At 45.8% G+C, this 14,789-nt stretch overlaps 1 protein-coding gene across 1 annotated transcript in view; it reads left to right on the top strand.

Annotated features, from left to right (window-relative positions):
• Positions 1-497: 497 nt before the first annotated feature.
• The window catches only part of nyap2a (neuronal tyrosine-phosphorylated phosphoinositide-3-kinase adaptor 2a), a 153,044-nt gene continuing 138,752 nt past the window's right edge, over positions 498-14,789 (top strand). The window contains exon 1 of the mRNA XM_078201955.1: positions 498-700. Within this exon, the coding sequence (XP_078058081.1) occupies positions 498-700 (203 nt within the window). The remainder of the gene's footprint in view (positions 701-14,789) is intronic.

Genomic DNA, 14,789 nt, shown 5'->3' with positions numbered 1-14,789 from the left:
ACAAATGGTTATTTTGCCTATCCTGGTGCATGCAACTGGAGCAACGGGCAGTGTTGAGACTAATCTCAGACAGCCGGTCATTCTCTTCACTCGCCCTTTCTGATCAAGCTAAAATTTAACATCTTCCAATTCCTGTTTAAAGAAGTTTCTGAACATTAGATTCTGATTTTTGTGGGACTACAGGTAATTTTACTGGGAGCTTCTTATGGTTTCATTTCCTGCGTGTTAGCGATGAAATGGAATCAAAGCTTGGAGCAAATACTCATCGTAACTGTTTAAACCGGTGGGTTGACCCTTTGTGTAACACGCTGCAATAGGGGATTAGACTTACACAACAGACAGAGAAAATAAACCTTTAAGTCTAATTAGGAAACATTTGACTTTACTGCTAATAGCTGTGATGAGTAATTTGAACGTGCTTGCTGTTTTAATAGAGTTACTCTCTCCACATCACACAGAACGTGCTACTCCGTTTCGCATCTGCTTTTTGAAGGAAGATGACTTCTAAGCAGGAAGATGCTGCCTTGACCAATTTCCTCCAGTTCATTGAAGACAAGGGACTGAGGGCTTATGATGCTTTGGTGATTCAGAATGCCTCAGACATTGCTCGTGAAAATGATCGCATGCGGAATGAAACAAATTTGGCATATCTCAAAGAAAAAAGTGAAAGAAGACTGAGGCAAGAGGAAGCAATAAAACGGTAAATATTAAAATACATTTTGCATCTGATGACCAAGTGGGATAAAAAAAAAAGCATATTCCAATGTCAAAGACATTTATGAAATAGTAGCGAGTGCCCGGAAAAGATGTCCACTGTAAGTCATAGAGTTGTAGATTCTCAGAAACTACACAGAAGGGGGCCTTCAGCCCATCATGTTTCTGCTGGCTAAAAGAACAGCCATCCACTCTAAGCTCATGTTTCAGTCAATATTCTTTCCGGCTATAGCAATTCAAGTGCATTTCCAAGTACTTTCTAAGTGTGTTTCTGTCTCTCCCACTCTTAGTTCCAAACACCCACCAGGTGGAACTAATTCTCCTCAATTCCCCTCTACTCCTTCTGCTAACTCCTTTAAATGTCTGTCCCCAGTTGTCGACTCCTTTGCGAAGGCAAATAAGGCCTTCCTTTCCCCTCTAAGTCTTTATAACAACAGTACAATGTGCACAGTACTTCAGTCCTCTGGCATCACACCTGCGTGATTATTAGCATTTGGACCTTGTAGCCTTAAATGAACAGACTGATCACACTTAACACTTTGTCAGTAGCCAAAGATGATATTGTGTGCCATGTGGTTTTATGTTCCAGTCCTTGTACCACACACCGCAGATGGAATTTTCCCATCTGGGACCGAGTCCCACAGCAGGAGTGGCGTCAGGGAGTGTTTCCCGCAGCAGAGGCCACCAGGAATTTGTTCCATATCATGCACCCCGGCCTAATTAAATATGCATGGGGGTGTTTTGTGATCTAAGAGCTCCGAAAGCTTGTGTGGCTTTTGCTACCAAATAAACCTGTTGGACTTTAACCTGGTGTTGTTAAACTTCTTACTGTGATCACACCTGTGGCCAGAGAATTGCAAAATGATGGTCCAAATCTCTGGTATTTTCCCCGTGGCTTCATTCACTAGCCTTGGATAGATTTCATCCAGTTGGAGGACATGGGGTTGAGTTTCCTGTGTATCCATCACCCCTGCTCCGCCCCCCCCCCCCCCCCCCCCCCGCCCACCCTCAACGTCCTGAAGTGGGTTTAATGGTGGGTGGGGAGATAGAATGGGGAGGTCTAAAAATTGGTTTCAAACGGTTTCAAACTGGCATAGAATGGTGGGATCATTGCTCCTGGCCACCATGGCAGGTCACAATTCACCTGAGGTCAGCGTGAAACTTATTCCTCTTATGGGATGCAGATGAAGGCCCGACCGGAATCAAATGTATCCAGAACATGTCTGGACTAATGTGGTGTGCGAAAGTTGGGACTTACCTTAGGAAGGAATGCGGCTGTTTCCAGCGTTTGCGATGGAGGCCTTGCAGCAGTGGGTGAGGGAGGGGCATCTATGAAATGAATCTCCCAGTTTACGTGTCTTCAAGGAGGTCCATTTTCCTTCTTCAGAGTATTCCTGGAGATCCATCTTCTATCTTCAATGGCTTGTCAGTTATGTCTGGATTCCTTTTCAAGATGGTGCCTGGATATGATTGTGGGGCACGAGTTACCCAGCTCGCCCTGCCATGAGAAAGATCACAAAACACCCCCGTGCATATTTAATTAGGCCGGGGTGCGTGATATGGAACAAATTCCTGGTGGCCTCTGCTGCGGGAAACACTCCCTGACGCCACTCCTGCTGTGGGACTCGGTCCCAGATGGGAAAATTCCATCTGTGGTGTGTGGTACAAGGACTGGAACATAAAACCACATGGCACACAATATCATCTTTGGCTACTGACAAAGTGTTAAGTGTAATCAGTCTGTTCATTTAAGGCTACAAGGTCCAATGCTAATAAATAGTAGCATTATGAGGTCAATTAGAGGTTTCTTATGGATTAATTAGGGGCTAATGGTTTGTCAAGTGAGAGCTTTTTGCCTACTTGTGACACTAATAAATAAACTTTTTGGTAATCAATGTCTCCTCCCCCAATCCAGAAAAATGTGACCGGCTATTAGCTGATCTTAAAATTGTTTTCCATCTGTAACAAGGTGTGGCGTTTTAAAATGTGACAGCTCAGGTATGACGGACGCAGATGTACGCTATATGAAAGAAAGACTTCTTTGTTATGTGCTATATATATAAATAGAGTGAAAATGGGCCCATGAGACCATATGACACCGACGCAAATAGAATCCCTTGAAACTGAGTAATGCTTCAAGACTATGCATCAAACAAGATTTCCAGACTGTATGATGTAAATTATGTCCTGACAGATGTGAGTAACGCACTAATGTTTACTTATTTTGTTATGGAAAATGCTTCTGAAATACAAATTGTTGTACCACGGAGTCTTGCACTGCCGGAGATGCTGTCTTCTGAGGGGAGACAATAAACTATTGCCAAGGCTGCTTGATGCAGTGATGAAGGTGAACATAAAAGATCTCAAGCACTATCCTAAAAGTTCTAGAGAGGTTGAGGAAAGGATTGCGGAGTCAATCCTGCTTAGGAGTGAAAGTAATAGGGCAATTGTTATGGGGGATTTTAACTTGACTAATATTGACTGGAATTGTTATAGCTCTAGCTCGTTAGAGGGGTCAGTTTTTGTTCAAAGCGTGCAGGAAGGTTTTTTGACTCAGTATGTAGACAGGCCAACTAGAGGTGAGGCTATATTGGATCTGGTGCTGGGAAATGAGCCAGACCAGGTGCTAGACTTGGAAGTTGGTGTGCATTTTGGTGATAGTGACCACAATTCGGTTACGTTCACCTTAGTGATGGAAAGGGATAGGCATGAACCTCGGGCCAGTGGTTTTAGCTGGGGGAAGGGTAATTATGAGGCTATTAGGAGAGAATTAGGAAACATAGGTTGGACTAGGAGATTACAGGGACTGGGAACGTCCGACATGTGGAGTTTTTTCAAGGAGCAGCTACTGCGAGTCTGTGATAGGTATGTCCCTGTCAGGCAAGGAGGAATTGGTAGGGCTAGGGAACCGTGGTGCACCAAAAAAGTTTCTTTGTTGGTTAAAAAGAAAAAGGAGGCTTATGTTCGGATGAGACGTGAGCACTCGGGTAGTGCACTAGAAAGCTTTAGATTGGCTAAGAGGGAGTTGAAGAGCGAGCTTAGAAGGGCTAAAAGGGGACATGAGAAGACTTTGGCGGATAGGGTTAAAGAGAATCCTAAGGCGTTCTATAGGTATGTCAAGAACAGAAGGTTGGTTAGGGCAAGTTTAGGGCCAGTTATAGATGGCAGAGGGAAGTTATGTGTGGAACCGGAGGAGATTGGTGAAGCATTGAACCAATATTTCTCTTCGGTGTTCACGCAAGGGGACATGAATATAGCTGAGGAGGACACTGGGTTGCAAGGGAGTAGAATAGACAGTATTACAGTTGATAAGGAGGATGTGCAGGATATTCTGGAGGGTCTGAAAATAGATAAATCCCCTGGTCCGGATGGGATTTATCCAAGGATTCTCTGGGAGGCAAGAGAAGTGATTGCAGAGCCTCTGGCTCTGATCTTCAGGTCGTCGTTGGCCTCTGGTATAGTACCAGAAGATTGGAGGTTAGCGAATGTTGTCCCATTGTTTAAGAAGGGGAACAGAGACTTCCCCGGGAATTATAGACCGGTGAGTCTCACTTCTGTTGTCGGCAAGATGTTGGAAAAAATTATAAGGGATAGGATTTATAGTTATTTGGAGAGTAATGAATTGATAGGTGATAGTCAGCATGGTTTTGTGGCAGGTAGGTCGTGCCTTACTAACCTTATTGAGTTTTTTGAGAAAGTGACCAAGGAGGTGGATGGGGGCAAGGCAGTGGACGTGGTATATATGGATTTTAGTAAGGCGTTTGATAAGGTTCACCATGGTAGGCTTCTGCAGAAAATGCAGATGTATGGGATTGGGGGTGATCTAGGAAATTGGATCAGGAATTGGCTAGCGGATAGGAAACAGAGCGTGGTGGTTGATAGTAAATATTCATCATGGAGTGCGGTTACAAGTGGTGTACCTCAGGGATCTGTTTTGGGGCCACTGCTGTTTGTAATATTTATTAATGATCTGGATGAGGGTATAGTTGGGTGGATTAGCAAATTTGCTGATGACACCAAAGTCGGTGGTGTGGTAGACAGTGAGGAAGGGTGTCGTAGTTTGCAGGAAGACTTAGACAGGTTGCAAAGTTGGGCCGAGAGGTGGCGGATGGAGTTTAATGCGGAGAAGTGTGAGGTAATTCACTTTGGTAGGAATAACAGATGTGTTGAGTATAGGGCTAACGGGAGGACTTTGAATAGTGTGGAGGAGCAGAGGGATCTAGGTGTATGTGTGCATAGATCCCTGAAAGTTGGGAATCAAGTAGATAAGGTTGTTAAGAAGGCATATGGTGTCTTGGCGTTTATTGGTAGGGGGATTGAATTTAGGAGTCGTAGCGTTATGTTGCAACTGTACACAACTCTGGTGCGGCCGCACTTGGAGTACTGTGTGCAGTTCTGGTCCCCACATTACAGGAAGGATGTGGAGGCTTTGGAGAGGGTGCAGAGGAGGTTTACCAGGATGTTGCCTGGTATGGAGGGGAGATCCTATGAGGAGAGGCTGAGGGATTTGGGATTGTTTTCGCTGGAAAGGCGGCGGCTAAGAGGGGATCTTATTGAAACATATAAGATGATTAGAGGTTTAGATAGGGTGGATAGTGATAGCCTTTTTCCTCTGATGGAGAAATCCAGCACGAGGGGGCATGGCTTTAAATTGAGGGGGGGTAGTTATAGAACCGATGTCAGGGGTAGGTTCTTTACCCAGAGGGTGGTGAGGGATTGGAATGCCCTGCCAGCATCAGTAGTAAATGCGCCTAGTTTGGGGGCGTTCAAGAGATCCGTTGATAGGTTCATGGACGAAAAGAAATTGGTTTAGGTTGGAGGGTCACAGTTTTTTTTTTAACTGGTCGGTGCAACATCGTGGGCCGAAGGGCCTGTTCTGCGCTGTAATGTTCTATGTTCTATGTTCTATGTTCTATTTGAAGAAGATCAGGGAACTCACCCAGTGACCCGGCCAAAATTCTGCCCTCAACCACAACACCCAAAAACAGGTCATTCAGCTCATTTGCCTTTCATGGAACCATGTTACATTTTAAGTGGTGTTCAATTAGTCTACACAACAGTAGCTTATTTATTAGTGCCAGAAGTAGGCTTACATGAAGTTACTGTGAAAATCCCCTAGTCGCCACACTCCGGCACCTGCTCGGATACCCTGAGGGAGAATTTAGGGTGGCCAATGCACCTAACCAGCACGTCTTTCAGGCTGTGGGAGGAAACCAGAGCATCCAGAGGAAACCCACACAGACACAGGGAGAATGTGCAGACTCCACACAGATAGTGACCCAAGCCAGGAATCCAAACTGGGTCCCTGGTGCTGTGAGGCAGCAGTGCTAACCACTGTGCCACCGTGCCGCCCCAACTGCTTTCCAAAATCATTGCCTGTGAAGAGTGTTTCTAAGGAATGTGGCAAGGTGCACACATTAAACCAATCTTTGCTTCATTTATTCACGATATAATGGCCTTGCCTCTTCCATAAAGACATAAGAAATTGGAGCAGGCATAGACCACATGGCCCATTTAGCCTCCTCTATCGTTCAATATGATCATGGCTGACCTTGGGCTCTAATTCCATTTTTCCGCCCACACCCCATAATCCCTCAAATCCCTGAGAGACGAAGGGCAGAAATTTCCCATTTTTTTGTCAAAGTGTCAGTTCAGGCGGGATTAGCAGAAAGTAGCCCACCAGCTGCACTACTGGCTTCTCCTCACATTTTCTGATACTTGGTCAAGGAAAAAGTAAAGGGCAGGTCCCACGAGGCCACACTGGTGGGTGGGCTTTGATTGAGCCCTCCCTGCCAGCCACTTAGAATTAGTAAAGTAAATAGCAAAAGGGAATGCCCCACAGACATGGACCAGCCCCCATCCCCATGGACAAGGAAACACTGCCCCCTCCCACCATGGAACTACCTCCGCCCACCCACCATGGAACTACCTCCAACTCCTCCTGCCATGGAACTACCTCCCCCCGACCCCCCCCCCAACCATAGAACCCCCAGCACCTCCACCAAGGACCCCCTGCTCCTCCCCTCCCCCCCCCGGCACTTCCCCTGGCATTTCTCTGACACTGCCCAGTGCCACATGCCGCCAGGCATGACCATCTCCCCCCTTGGGGCTATACTTCCCTGTGCGCCTCCAGCAGGTTCTCTTCACCGGGTGCATGACATGGGGTTGGGGGGATGGGGAGGGGGCAGTCATGATTCACATCAGTGTGAGGTCATGCCAATGTGAATGGACAGTCTAATGTGGGGGGAGGATTAGGCGTAAATCCCTGAGACGCAAATGCAGTCAGATGTAAATGGGGATTCCAACTTTTAAAGTTATGTCATTGGAACGAGAACCGGGACAATTGAGCAGGGAAATCCCGCCGGTGCAAAAGCTGTTTTGGACCTCCCACTCAATTCCCCATCCCTTCCACTGTTTCCACCCCCTCCCCCCCCCCGAAAACGGGGACAGAGAATCCGCCCCCAACCGGGCGGCACGCTGGCACAATGGTTAGCACTGCTACCTCACAGCGCCAGGGATCCAGGTTCGATTCCCGGCTTGGGTCACTGTCTGTGTGGAGTCTGCACATTCTCCCCGTGTCTGTGTGGGTTTCCTCCGGGTGCTCCGGTTTCCTCCCACAGTCCAAAGATGTGCGTGCGGGTTTGGTGGATTGGCCATGCTAAATTGCCCCTTAGTGTCAGGGGGACTAGCTGGGGTAAATGCATGGGATTATGGGGACAGGGCCTGGGTGGGATTGTGATCAGTGCAGACTCGATGGGCCGAATGGCCTCCTTCTGCACTGTAGGATTCTATGATTCTAACCTAAATATACTCAACAATGCAAGATCCACAACCCACTGCGGTAGAGAATTCTAAAGATTCACAATGCTTTGACGCCTGCTCATCTCAGTCCTAAATGATTGGCCTCTTGTCTTGAGACTGGGCCCCCGTGTTTTGGATTCCCCAACTAATGGAAACAATCTTTAAGTGTCCACACTCTCAAACCGCTTCAGAATTTTGAAGGTTTTAATGAGATTGCCTCTCATTTTTCTAAACTCCAGAGAATGTTGGCCCAATTAGGTTTCATCCATCACCTGAAAAATGTTTCGCTGTGCAAGGTGCTGAAAGTGCAAACTGGACTGAGGGCTTCTGGGATCTTGATGAACAATGTACTTGATTGGCAAATACATTTGGTTCTGGGCAACACACCTCAGGAAGGAAGTACTGACTTCAGAGTTGGCTCTATATCCCCTTTCCACAGATGCTGTCAGACCTGCTGAGTTTCTGCAGCATTTTCTGTTATTGTTTCCTTTTATTTGTGCCTCCTTGTGCCACGACACTCCGTTTGATGTCGGTACAACAGTTTGGAAAGAAGTTGTAAGTTTTTGATCTATGACAATGAAAGGTATAGTTCCAAGACCAAATGGTGTGCGTCTTGGAGAGGAACTTGCCAGCAAAGCTGTTACCATGCATTTTTGCCCTTGCTGTTCTAGATGGTGAAGGTCATGGGTTTGGAAAGTGCTCTTGGAGGCATGGCAAGTTCCTGCAGTGCATCTTGATGATGCTGCATCGGTGGTGGAAGGAGGGAATGTTTAAGGTGATAGATGAGTCGCTGATCAAACGAGTTTCTTTGTTGGGTGACTATCTGTGTGGAGTTGGCACATTCTCCCGTCTCTCAGTGGGTTTCCTCCGGGTGCTCCGGTTTCCTCCCACACTCTAAAGATGTGCAGGCTAGGTGGATTGGACATTGCTAAATTCCCCTTCAGTGTGTCCCAAGATGTGCAGGTTAGATTGAGTAGTCATGGTAAGTGTGTGGGGTTATAGGGATAGGATGGGGAAGAGGGCCTGAATGAGATACCCTGTCAGAGAGTCGGCGGGCCGAATGGCCTTTTCTGCACTGTAGGGATTCTATGATTCTATGATTTTTTTGTCCTGGATGGCTGTTCAGCATAGTCAGACTCAGGGACGAGCCTCTTATATAAATGCCAATCAAGTTCCTACAATATCAACAGGGCCTTGAAGTAATTTTGACCAGGGTTTGAGCATGGAAGCCCCTCGAGGTCCTGCAAAGAAAATCACAGTCTTTTCCGTCAGACCTCCCTCTCTTTCCCACAAAACAATGCAAAAACCTGTTTCTTGCTCATTGCTTGCAAGCCCCATCTTCATCTGTCAGTCGCCACTCTGCACCTTCCTCTTGTCCATTCTAGATGGGAAGTCAACTGGTGACATTGAAGCGAGCTCCACGCAGGACATCAGATACCTCAGGCCTGAAGCTTGGGATGCCACCACCTGCTCAAAATCAAGATGTTAAAGTAGTCTTTGCTCTTCTGCAATCAGACAGCTGATAATTAACTGTACGATAAGCTCACACTTAAATTATATAAATAGGATAGTTAACAAAAAAACAAAGTGATGCTCTGTTAATGTTACTGTACAAATGGGACAGCTGGCGGGTAGCTGTGTGATAGACCAGTATTTCTCAACTGTAACAATGTATAAATAGAACTAGTTGTGTATTATTTTGGCACATAGAAATTCGTTACACTTCATCAGAATTGTAGGGGCTAATTCCTGATTGTCAGCGAATTATGCACCAACCAGATGACATTTCAAAAATGTGAAGATTTGCGGTTTATGCACTTGTGACAGAGGAACAGGAATCGGTTTTGAAAAGAATTGGAAAACTCAAGCTGGATAAGTCACTGAGTCTTAATGATAAGCATCCCAGGTTGTTAAAGAAAGTCAGAGAGGAGATAGAAGAGGCAATGGCCTAATGGTATTATTGCTGGACTATTAATCCAAAAACTCAGCTAATGTTCTGGGGACATGTGTTCAAATCCTGCCGTGACAGATGGTGGAATTTGAATTCAATTAAAATATCTGGAATTAAGGATCTACTGATGACCGTGCGACTATTATCGATTGTTGGAAGAACCCATCTGGTTCACTAATGTCCTTTAGGGAAGGGAATCTGCCGTCCTTACCTGGTCTGGCCTACATGTGACTCCAGAGCCAGAGCAATGTGGGTGACTCTCAACTGCTCTCTGAAATAGCCTAGCAAACCACTCAGTTCAAGGGTGACTAGGGATGGGCAATAAATGCTGGCCAGCTCGCAACGCCCATCTCCCACGAATGAAGAAAGGAAAATGAATAAAGAATAGCACAGATTCTAATCACAATTTTCCAGTGTGCCTGGGATGGACTGGTGGGTAACTATCGTCTATAACAGAGAGTGTGGGCAAACTCTTAGGATGGGATTTTCCGGTCCCACCTAAGTTAACCATCCATGGCAGGTTCCCCGGTGGCGGTGTGCCATGCAAAATGCCATAGTCTTCAGCGGGACTGGAAGGTCCCATCGGCAGCCAATGTCTCGCTGTATCTGCCGTGAGAAAACCTGCCATGAGTGGGAGGTAGGGGTGGGGGATGGGGGGGGGGATAACAGAAAATTCCAGCCTTAGAATCCACAACTCAAGATCAACTAAATGATCATTTAGAAGAGCAGAGGCTAATCATTATGAGCTGCATGCATTCGTTAAAAAGCATATCAAGATTAATATATTGCATAGGTTTCTTAGAAAATGGAAAGGCTTCTGTATGGCGAGGGATTGCAGGAGTTGTGTTGTATATGGATTTTCAGAAGAGGTTTACTAGATGTCTCACAGGCCTGTTACAAGAATTTAGGCAAACTGTATGAGACCAGGATGAAAAGAAAGGTTATTGACAGACAGGGTTAAGGATAATTGATGTTGCTCAGATTAGACAAGGGTTGGAAATGGTGTTCTCAAGGATCAATGCTATCTCGGTTTTAGCCCTCATTGATCAATGATTAGACTTGGACTTCAGATGCACAAGACTGAAAAGGCAACACAAAAGCAGAATGCTTGACAAATGCAAAGAGCATTGCACAAAATTTCAGCAGGCCAGAGGTTTGCAGAACAGGCAGGCAGGCGACAGGGAAATGTTGGTAAAACATGTTGGGAGAAAAACCCAAGGATTGAGTGTATCTTTAATGTAAAGATGCTGAACCCTGTGGATCACAAAGGAAGCATTGGGGGTTAAACACGGATTTTCTGCGCAACCTGCCACATGTTTCCCGGCCACAGAGGCGTCCGCCATTGGCTGGCGATGGTGGGATCTTCTGGTCCTGCCATTGTCAATGGGGTTTCCTGTTGAATGCACCCTTCGTCACTGGGAAACCCGCAGTGGGGTGCGCGGTCGACAGAACCGAAAGATCCTGCCGGCGTGAACAGCCAGAAAATCGCAGCCTTAGGGTGTGAAATTCAGTCCCGCAAGACCAATTCTAGTTTTATTTTATCTATTTATGGGATGTGGATGTCGCTGGCTGGACCAGCATTTATTGTCCTCCATTTCAGAGGGTATTTGAGAGTGATTGCTGTGGCTCTGGAGTCACGTGTAGGCCAGACCAGGTGAGGGTGGCAGACTTTCTTGGACATTCGTGAACCATATAGGTTTTTACGACAATCGACAATGGTTTCATGGTCATCATTAGATTTATTTTGAATTCCAGATTTTTTTTTAATAGAATTCAAATTCCACCTGCCGTGGCAGGATTTGAATCCGGGACTTGCCCTCGTCTCTGGATTAGTAGTCCAGTGATAATACCACTCTGCCACTGCCTCCCCCACAGCACAAGCCTACTTTGCCTCCCAGGGGCACAGGCGACTCTGTGGGCCGCGCATTGTTCTTCATTGATCCCACTCCTTTCCGAGCTTGGTCATTGAAACCTGGCCCCTCCCCACTCACTGCTGCCAACGACCTTGACATTGCTCCTTGTGCCAACCTGCATTTCTGTTGCCTCATTCGTCAGTATGGACCTTCTGTGTGCCCTCGTGTTCAGTTTGCTAGAATTTTGACTGCAGTGATATGCATGTGCAGCTTCCCTTTAAGAGAAGCCTGTCTGTAGGAGAGAGCAGGCTGGCTGAACCATATGCCGGCCAGGCCTGCTGCTGTGTGCCGAGCTTGCTAGTGGCATTGAAGAGAGGCCACCACAGAAACACGGGCCGTCGCTGAAACTGTTCATATGACGTGGGTAGAGAAATTTGATGCCTTACCACCTCGATCTTATCAGACATGGGTATTCTGCCAACCTTGCCCCCTCCTCTCCCGCCCACAGGGCGAATGAACTTCATGTCCATAATACCTTGAAAACACACTGGCGTAAGTGGGAAAAAAGCATTCATCAGGCTCCGCTCATTTCTTTAATTCATAAATAGGGATGTGGAATACAAGAGCAAAAAGACAACGATAAATTTGTAATTAGACAGTGTGCAATTTTGGATGCCTCATTGTAGGAAAGCATTAAAACCATGAAGAGCACCCAGGCTGCATTCATCAGGAATAAAACACTAATAAGACACAGGGATTGTTTTCACTGCAAAATTTGAGCCTAAGCAATTTCATAAGAGATTTGAAAACCAAATGTAAAAGTTTTGATCAAGTGTGTAGCACAGGACTACTTTCCTTATAGATAACGATGAGGATTCATTAATTTAAAACTGTCCCTGCAAGGGTAGTAGGTGAATTTAGGAGAGATTATGCAGTAAGTTGTTGGGAGTATGAAATGGTGCGCTAGGTGATAGTTGCTGAAATAGAGATAAATGCACTATTTCAGAGAAAAGAGGAACGAAAACTTGAAGCAGAGGAAGATGTAGAATGTTTGGGAGAGAGCGGAACAGTGAGATCAGCTTTGGATCGTCCAGAAAAAGGGCGGATACAGATATAAGAGCTGGAACTTTCCTAGGGCTGCGGAGGTGGGAGCATGAAAACATTTAATGCATTCACATCTCCGAGCGCTTTTGCAGGAATTGGATTAAGGGATTCGATAGCAACCTGCTCAGCAGGGTGGGGGAAGGAGGGGGACGGGAAAGGAAGCCAATCAAGGCTAATAATGAGCCAATAACCTGCAATTATCCTCACTTTTCCCTGGGCCACTGTGTCAGGAATCCGGCAACAGATCAGAGTCAGCTTCACAGCAGAGAGTTAACTGAGGGTTTAGAAGTATTCTCCAGTTGTAATTCACAAAGAGGATCTATGCTCAAGCAATAGGCATGCACTTGCAGCCACCTCCCAGAGACTGAAATCTCTGCTAATTCTTGCCCTGCTTTAATGGCAGCTGCTTTGCTCCCAGTTGATGGCACCGACATGCCATCACTGTCATTCCTACTGATGGCCAGGCAATGACTATATGATGAAGATAGACCGTGAAACCATTGTCAATTGTTGGAAAAACCCATCTGGTTCTACAATGCCCTTTAGGGAAAGAAATCTGCCATCCTTATTTGGTCTGGCCTGCATGTGTCTCCAGAGCCACAGCAATGTGGTTGACTCTCAACTGCCCTCTGAAATGGCCTAGCAAGCCACTCAGTTCAAGGGCAACTAGGGATGGGCAATAAATGCTGGCCAGCCAGCGACGCCCATGTCCCGCGAATGAATGAATAAAAAAGCTCTATCCATAGGCCACACTGATTGGACCTCCTGAAGCTGGAACTCAGCCCCATTCATAATTGATTGGGGGATCCCAGAGGTGGATTCATAATTGGCCGACTCCAGGAAGATCATGTCTGATGTCTTGCCACGCACTCTTCTGAGCTCCTGACCTAGAATTCATCACGATGGTTGGACTAGCAGTCTAGTGACAAAATTCAGCCAAAAAGGTCAACTTCCATCGCCGCTGTAACACTCTCTGGTTCTCTGTCTGCTCAGAAAATATGATAAGTTACATCTCCAAATATGTGCTTAACTAGAGTAAAAAATCTCACTGCCAATCGATTGAAAACGCCAAAGTCAATTATTAACAGCTGATTCAATCAAATGAAACAATGAGTGATCCTTGACAATTGTATCCTACTGCACAACTTGTACAGTACATTCAGCTGCACTAACATTTATTGATATTTGGGATAGAAATCCAAACAGTGATGAGATTTCTTTGCTTTCAACACATGGGCCTCAGTCCATCACGCAAACCAGCCTCCCATCCATTGACTCTGTCTACACTTCCCACTTCCTCGGAAAAGCAGCCAGCATAATCAAGGACCCCACGCACCCTGGACATTCTCTCTTCCACCTTCTTCTGTTGGGAAAAAGATACAAAAGTCTGAGGTCACGTACGAACCGACTCAAGAACAACTTCTTCCCTGCTGCCGTCAGGCTTTTGAACGGACCTACCTTATATTAAGTTGATCTTTCTCTACACCCTAGCTATGACTATAACACTACATTCTGCACCCTCTCGTTTCTTCGTCTCCTATGTACTCTATGAATGGTATGCTGTGTCTGTATAGCGCGCAAGAAATAATCCTTTTCACTGTATCCCAACACATGTGACAATAATAAATCAAATCAAGAGGAGGAGGAGTAAGAAGGAAGAGCTGAATATTCTTACAGGATCGAGAAGCAAAGATTCTTACAGGAAAGAAAACCAAACACTCTTCACCTTGGAAACGATTATGCTTTTCACCGGGTTTAAATCTGCTCGATATTCTGAAAGAAGAAATCATGTTGGGGGGGAATCAGGTCATGTTTGTTATGTACTAAACCTCCACACTCCATTTGGAGGGATTTTAACTGCTGTGGTTCTGAACGTCACCATAATCATAATTGCCTTCATCGCTGGTTTGTTCCTGGCACCAAGAGGTGAAATTCTTGTGTAGATAAGAGGGATTAATAGCGTCCTTATTGAACAATACTTCAACCAAAGCAATCCCTTTAATCAAGCCTCTATCATGAGGCAGCATGATGGGGCTGTTAATATGATCCTGGCGCCTCTTCTCATCAGATGTTGCAGTTCATTTGAAGATTTTATTGTTGCTCCCAGCGCATTACACATGAAGTGTTCATTAAGGAAAGCAGGCCTTCATTAAATAGGAAATAGGATCTAAATGCGTCTTGCATACATTCTCTCTACAGTGTAAAATCTGCAACTGGTGTACTTCATGGGACGTTAAGCACATCAGGTACTGAATAGGCTCCAGCACCATGTAAACTGAAATCATTTCACTCAAAGACAATCGTGATTCTGGTGCCACCAATCATAATTGCATATAATATGATAGTTGCGTGCAGTTCTGGTCGCC

This window comes from Mustelus asterias, chromosome 3 (genome assembly GCF_964213995.1).
Source record: "Mustelus asterias chromosome 3, sMusAst1.hap1.1, whole genome shotgun sequence".
In the NCBI taxonomy this organism is placed as follows: domain Eukaryota; kingdom Metazoa; phylum Chordata; class Chondrichthyes; order Carcharhiniformes; family Triakidae; genus Mustelus; species Mustelus asterias.
The sequence above is the reverse complement of the archived record's forward strand: the minus strand, read 5'-3'. Positions and strand labels throughout refer to the sequence as shown.